The 8,056-nt window shown below is 36.3% G+C and overlaps 1 protein-coding gene across 1 annotated transcript; it reads right to left on the reverse strand.

The window, feature by feature from the left end:
* Nucleotides 1-4,429: 4,429 nt before the first annotated feature.
* LOC105491585 (olfactory receptor 12D1) lies at nucleotides 4,430-6,666 on the reverse strand. Its single transcript, XM_011758103.2, has 2 exons — nucleotides 6,484-6,666; nucleotides 4,430-5,741 (listed from the first exon to the last, which is right to left on the reverse strand). Coding segments are annotated over exons 1-2 (927 nt in total). The 5' UTR covers nucleotides 6,485-6,666; the 3' UTR covers nucleotides 4,430-4,815.
* Nucleotides 6,667-8,056: the final 1,390 nt, after the last annotated feature.

The raw sequence follows: 8,056 nt of genomic DNA on the forward strand, positions 1-8,056 counted from the left end.
TATGAGGCCAACATCATCCTGATACCAAAGCCTGGCAGAGACACAACAAAAAAAGAGAAGTTTAAACCAATATCCCTGATGAACATCGATGCAAAATTCCTCAATAAAATACTGGCAAACCGAATTCAGTGGCACATCAGAAAGTTTATCCACCATGATCAAGTGGGCTTCATCCATGGGATGCAAGGCTGGTTCAACATACACAAATCAATAAACGTAATCCAGCATATAAACAGAACCAAAGACAAAAACCACATGATTATCTCAATAGATAAAGAAAAGGCCTTTGACAAAATTCAACAGCCCTTCATGCTATAAACTCTCAATAAATTCACTATTGATGGAACGTATCTCAAAATAATAAGAGCTATTTATGACAAACCCACAGCCAATATCATACTGAATGGGCAAAAACTGGAAGTGTTCCCTTTGAAAACTGGCACAAGACAGGGATGCCCTCTCTCACCACTCCTATTCAACATAGTGTTAGAAGTTCTGGCTAGGGCAATCACACAAGAGAGAGAAATAAAGAGTATTCACTTAGGAAAAGAAGAAGTCAAATTGTCCCTGTTTGCAGATGACATGATTGTATATTTAGAAAACCCCATTGTCTCAGCCCAAAATCTCTTTAAGCTGATAAGCAACTTCAGCAAAGTCTCAGTATACAAAATCAACGTGCAAAAATCACAAGCATTCTTATACACTAGTAACAGACAAACAGAGAGTCAACTCATGAATGAACTCCCATTCACAATAGCTACAAAGAGAATAAAATACCTAGCAATCCAACTTACGAGGGATGTAAAGGACCTCTTCAAGGAGAACTACAAACCACTGCTTAGTGAAATCAAAGAGGACACAAACAAATGGAAGAACATACCATGCTCATGGATAGGAAGAATCAATATTGTGAAAATGGCCATACTGCCCAAGGTAATTTATAGATTCAATGTCATCCCCATTAAGCTACCAATGAGTTTCTTCACAGAATTGGAAAAAACTGCTTTAAAGTTCATATGGAACCAAAAAAGAGCCCGCATTGCCAAGACAATCTTAAGCCAAAAGAACAAAGCTGGAGGCATCATGCTACCTGACTTCAAACCATACTACAAGGCTACAGTAACCAAAGCAGCATAGTACTGGTACCAAAACAGAGATATATACCAATGGAACAGAACAGAGCCCTCAGAAATAATACCACACATCTACAGCCATCTGATCTTTGACAAACCTGACAAAAACAAGAAATGGTGAAAGGATCTCCTATTCAATAAATGGTGCTGGGAAAATTGGCTAGCCGTAAGTAGAAAGCTAAAACTGGATTCTTTCCTTACTCCTTATAAGAAAATTAATTCAAGATGGATTAGAGACTTAAATGTTAGACCTAATACCATAAAAACCCGAGAAGAAAACCTAGGTAATACCATTCAGGACATAGGCATGGGCAAGGACTTCATGTCTAAAACACCAAAAGCAACGGCAACAAAAGCCAAAACTGACAAATGGGATCTAATTAAACTAAAGAGCAATGTACTCATCTGACAAATGGCTAATATCCAGAACCTACAAAGAACTCAATCAAATTTACAAGAAAAAAACAAACAACCCCATCAAAAAGTGGGCAAAGGATATGAACAGACACTTCTCAAAAGAAGACATTCATACAACCAACAGACACATGAAAAAATGCTCATCATCACTCACCATCAGAGAAATGCAAATCAAATCCACAATGAGATACCATCTCACACCAGTTAGAATGGCAATCATTAAAAAGTCAGGAAACAACAGGTGATAGAGAGGATGTGGAGAAATAGGAACACTTTTACACTGTTGGTGGGACTGTAAACTAGTTCAACCATTGTGGAAAACAGTGTGGCGATTCTTCAAGGATCTAGAACTAGAAATACCATTTGACCCAGCCATCCCATTACTGGGTATACATGCAAAGGATTATAAGTCATGCTGCTATAAAGACACATGCACATGTATGTTTACTGCGGCACTATTCACAACAGCAAAGACTTGGAATCAACCCAAATGTCCATCAGTGACAGACTGGATTAAGAAAATGTGGCACATATACTCCATGGAATACTATGCAGCCATAAAAAAGGATGAGTTTGTGTCCTTTGTAGGGACATGGATGCAGCTGGAAACCATCATTCTCAGCAAACTATCATAAGAACAGAAAACCAAACACCGCATGTTCTCACTCATAGGTGGGAAATGAACAATGAGATCATGGGGACACAGGAAGGGGAACATCACACACCGGGGCCTATTGTGGGGAGGGATAGCATTAGGAGATATACCTAATGTAAATTACTAGTTGATGGGTACAGCACACCAACATGGCACATGTATACATATGTAACAAACCTACACGTTGTGCACATGTACCCTAGAACTTAAAGAATAAAAAAAAAAAAAAAAAAAGAAGTACCAGAAAGAAGTCAGATCATTTGCATTTGCGAAAGTGAAGTCAGGGGTTTTGAATAGTCAGCCCACCCGCTCAACATAGCTTCCATAGTGTTGTCTATTTGTATCTCTAAACAGTTACAAATGTTGGCATATCACATCTTTTCAGGGCCAGAATCCACTTCTAGGTACTTAGAATCTAAGAAACATCATACCTATTCTTTTCTATTAGCTCCAGAAATACCTCCGCAATTATGATTTCATTGTTTTCACTTAGTATGAGTTTGGTACCAAAAGAAAAGAAAAAAAATATCACGAATTTTTTTGTATTTCACCTGTATTACATCATATTACATGCATTACAATCTGTCAAAGTAAGGACAGATACAGGAAAACGAAACCAAAATAATAGCGTGTTTAAAGTCATCATCTTTCATGACCAAGGGTGGATTGATATGGTTATAACACTCTAATGAGATACAAAGTGATTGTTGAGGGTTTTTTTTGTTTTGTTTTGTTTTTAACCCAGCTCCACTTTTAATGGTATTTCATAGTAATCCTTGAAGTCTGGCCAGTTCACTTCTGAAATATCTCTGAAGATATGGGTACCAGAACTCTTAGCTGAATAATCAGTTGTTTTATCTCTTAATTAGTGATTGCAATGTCATTCAGTTTAATTATTTATTTGCTTATTTTAATTACTTATTTTATTACTTAAAAAGCATTTTTCATTTGTATTATAAAATGTAAAAATAAAACTGTTAACTTTTAGTAAAAGTTTCTTCCCTTTTTCCACTCTTTCCTATTCTTTGTGTGTTAGAAAGGAAATGAAACATTGCAGTGTGTTTCAGTAGTTCATTCTCTCTGCAGCATGTCCTCTGTGTGAGATTCTTTTTCTTTAGCTATAGGGTGGGTCTCTTAAGGCAGCCTTGATTTAGTAAAGTTCTTTTGTGCAGGACTTTCATAAATCTAACACCTGTAGAGCTATTTTTGATTAAAATAATAAACAACACACTTGATTCATTTTTCACCGTGAGTAAGTGTTAGTGGAATAACAGGAAAGTTTAAAGTATTTTATGCTGAAGTAGGGAAAATACTTCATGTTGCATGCGTACCAGCTAAGAATGACAAGAGTTGCTGGATTCTTAGTTTTTCCTTTCTCCCGGTTGCCGTCTTGCTTGGGCTTCAAATAGTCTGAAAACTTTCTATAACAATGGGAAAATTATACAGACTTCCATGTTATGGAAGGTGTCTTTAGGATGTCATTTATTACATAACCAGGCTGTAAAAGTAGAATGTTTTCAGGGAAGCATCTATAAAATAAGTCATTGGCATCGTTCATATTCAGTGTATTTGGCAGTATCTATCTGAATTACAATAACTATATCCCTTGACCTAACATTTCCATGTCTGGAAATTTGTCCTACAAATAGACTTGCACATATATGGAATGACGTGTATACAAGATTATACACTGCAACATGTGATTGGAAATAACATAGACGTCCAATGACAAGAGAATGATCTATCAAGAATAATACATGAACAAAGTGGCATATACCATGCACGTTAGAAAAATAAAGAAGCTCTATGTACTAATAGGGAAAGGTCTCCAAGATACACATTGTCCTCAACATTGGTTTGTTCATATAACATGTATTGTTCATTGCCATTCTTTTTTAAAGAAAATATTTGTATTTGACCCTGTAGCATAAAGGATCTCTGTGAGGACAGATAAACAACTGGTTACATTGATTGTATATGAAGAGTAAGTGAGTGGCAGGAGGGCAGAGATGGGAGAGAAACATTTGACACCTTTCTATGTCTTTTGTATTTTGAATTACTATTAAAAGAACAAAAACCAGCCAAACTAAAAAGAAATTATGACATACCTCTTTAAAATTTATTTAAATAATATGCAAGTTAGCATTTATTTTTCCAATTGAATAAACATAGCCCTACATGGCAATCTTTAAAATAAAAAAGCATAACCATTCTATTGATTAGACTAAAATGTGTTAAACTAAAAGGATCTTACAGACAAACAGTCCTAAATATGATCTATGTATACAATACATGGACAATACAGGCATAATTCTATATGCAACTGCATACAAGTACATGTTAGAATACATAACAAGTCAATTTTATCAACTGATAATTCCAAAAAATTTTTGGCATTAGGGTTCCATGGCTAGTGTCTTGCATATTCAAGTATTCCTCATATTACTTAGAAATGTATTGTTTACTACAACTAGATAGGACTTTTTTTTCTTTTATCCGATTGCCTCTATTTTACACTTAGAAATCATCTGAGAAGCAGTAAAATTACACATCTCTACGTTTTCATTGCTGGTTATTTATGCCTCTGAAGAGTTCTCTGGTTTATTCAAATCAAAGCCTTCTGATCACTCTAACCAAGGCCCCCTTCACTTCCTTGTTCCTCAAAGTGTAGATCAGTGGGTTTAGTACTGGAGTGACCACAGTGTACATGATGGCAATGATCCGGTCCTGGTCCATGGAGGTCCCTGAGGCAGGATGAATGTAGGTGAAGAGAACAGGTGCATACAAAAGAATAACTACCATGAAGTGGGAGGCACACGTGGACAGTGCTTTGTGGAGCATGCTACAAGAATGGGTCTTGAAGGAGAGATAGGTGATAATGTAGAAATAGGAGAGAAGTGTCAGAAAGAAGGGGCCCATGGCAATTGTCCCTGTGACAGTACTGAGCAACCACTGATTGAGCTCCGTGTTCCCACAGGCCAGCTTTAGCAATGGCTTCACATCACAGAAGAAGTGATGGATACAGTTGGAACCACAGAAGTTCAAGCGAGAAGTCATTACGGAGTGCAGCAGGGCATGGAAGAAACCAATGGTCCAGATTGTGATGGCCATCTGGGTACAGAGCTGAGGGTTCATGATGACAGTGTAGTGAAGTGGCTTGCAGATAGCCACAAGGCGGTCAAATGCCATCACGGCCAACAGCATGGCCTCTGTGCTGCCCAGGAAATGGAAGAAATGGAGCTGGCTTATGCATCCCAAGAAAGAAATTGCTTTGTGTGTAGAGAGGAAGTTCTGCAGCATCTTTGGCAGTGTCACTGTAGAGTAGCAGATATCCAGGCAGGACAGGTTTCCCAGGAAGAAATACATAGGGGAATGGAGTCTAGGATCAGAGATGACAATCATCAGAATGACTCCATTCCCAGCCGCACTGATGAAGTAGATGGTGAGGAAAACCACGAAGAGAAAAGGTTGCAGTTCTTGAATGTCTGTCACTCCCAAGAGGAGAAATTCGGTGACTGAGGTTGTATTCAGCATCACTTCAGAAAAAAAGACAAAATAATGTATGGAACACTAATCACAACCAGAATCCTTCCAGCTCAGAATTTTCTCACCAAGCCAAAGCTACTTGGAAGGAGAGTACTGTTGTACTTGTTTCAAACCACAGAAGTTGTACAGAACTTAGCTTAGCTGTTGGTCTCTTCAATATTAAGGATTCATGCATAGTATGGACTATGACTTAACCACTTTTTAAAATTAAATTTCTTATTAACATATTTCTTTCTTCTGGGGATTTAGAACATGTTGCTAACTTACAATCTTCTCTGGTTGTGAACATCTGTATTCCAACACAACTTTCCTTTCCTATCCCAAGTCAGTGTTAATAGGGGGCAATTTTTAAGTGCACCACCAGTTGGATATCTCTTGACCCAGGGAAATGGCACCTGAAATTTTTTGACTTAAGAGAGAAAGATAAAGATGAACTCATTATAATCACAAAGTCTTTAAAGAGATATAAAAACCTCTTTAAAATAGCAGTAATTGTTTTGTTCTCATCTTAGAACGTAGATGAGGCTAGAGATGTTCTCTTACTGATCTCTTTCTAACCCACATCTCTGGCAATGTCATGGAGCTCTACTGGGATAGGAAAAAAAAAATACATCAATCAAATATTAACCTGAGGTATATTTGAAGTTTTATCACTGCTATATCAGATAATGTGCTTAGTTTCTTCTTATCTAAGCCTTTAATTTTTTTCAAAGTAAATCCCAACTTACTTACTTCATGACAAACATTATTGTTCCTCTAGTTGCCAGTTGCACTGGGACATTTTCCTTTTTCACACCTCTGAATCTCTGAATAAGAAAAGCTCTTCCAATAGACTCAACAATTCTTCCTTCATTTTATCCAATAGTGTCTTCTTCTAAAGTATTTATGAATTTAGACCACTGAAAAGCATGTCTTGTGATGCATTTTCTTAAGGCTTATTTTTACTTTGCCTGAAATAACTCACTTTTTAGATGTGAAGAAACATTGTATCCCAAGTGAATTTTCTCTCTTTTCTTCTAGTTTCATTAATGTGGCACTGACAGTCAGGTTCTCCTTGATCAACCCAGAGGTCTGTTGGCTTCCTATGAGTTCTCTCCAAAGCTACCACACATTTCTAGCCCTTTTCATTTGTAAAATGTGTTTTCTCTATTTGCCCCTTCTTTCCATCTAATAAAATTTCCATTTTCTATGAACGAAATGTATTCATTTTTCTTTCTTTTGCAGAATTGTAATAATAGAATTTTTTTTTTAGTAACTGTTAAAACACATGAGGGATTAAAAGTAAGATAATTATAATGAGGTTTAATATTTGACTAAATTTATACTGTTTATTGAAAGGCAGACATATCTTTTGAAGGTTTTTTCTTACATTATTTGCAAAGTACTTGAGATTATCTTCTATAGGTGCACTGACTAAAGCAGACATAATTTTGTGAAATAGCTTCCTGTTTGTTCCTTTCTTGTACAAACGTAGTGGATTAACTTTTGCATATTAGGAGGAAAGAAGCAAGAATGTGTGGGAAATCCTTAGAAATGGGAGGCACTTAGAAAAGAATAAGAACTATTAGGAAGTCAGAAGAAAGATGCAGATATTAGAGTGTTTCCTATAAATGGGGAATAATTCAAGGTTGAAAAATTACTGATGAGAGAACAAAATGATTTGGTGTGACTAAAGTTAAAAAAAAATAATGAACTAGGAAACACTTCTAGGGAGCCCATAGGGTATTTGGCTTTACAGCTGGAGGAAATTTTGAGAAATTATCTAACCTTTACCACACCTCCATGAAGGACTGCCTTCAAACAACTTAAAGTAGCTTTCTTTGATAGCCATGTATGTTGCGTATTTTTCAAAACTTTTACCATGTCTTTTAAAAGTACAAATGATAGCTAAAATAGTATTTTTGGTTCTCTGACCCATAAAATAAAATTGTATCAAAAATCTATTTGGTAAAAAGAAAATTTAAAAAATAATAAATAATAAAACAACATTTTCCTAACGTTTAAAGAATGTTGTTTAGCCAACTTCTCTGTATGAAAATATCTCTTTCACTGCAATTTCAATATTTAGGCATTTCAGATTTGCTTTAGCGAATATGTAGAGAACCAGGCACGTTGAATGGAGGAGGAGACATGGCAATACAAGTGCGGAAAACAAAATGCTTTCATAATCTACAACCACAATGAAGACTCCATCATAAAAATAGGAAACCAGCTCGAAGCCCTGGGCCTCTAACTTTAATACTCGCAAGCAGTCAGGTCACTCATGAACAGATAAAAAATATGAGCAGCTTCCCAGCCTGTCTCC

This window comes from Macaca nemestrina, chromosome 5, assembly GCF_043159975.1.
Source record: "Macaca nemestrina isolate mMacNem1 chromosome 5, mMacNem.hap1, whole genome shotgun sequence".
NCBI classification, from domain to species: domain Eukaryota; kingdom Metazoa; phylum Chordata; class Mammalia; order Primates; family Cercopithecidae; genus Macaca; species Macaca nemestrina.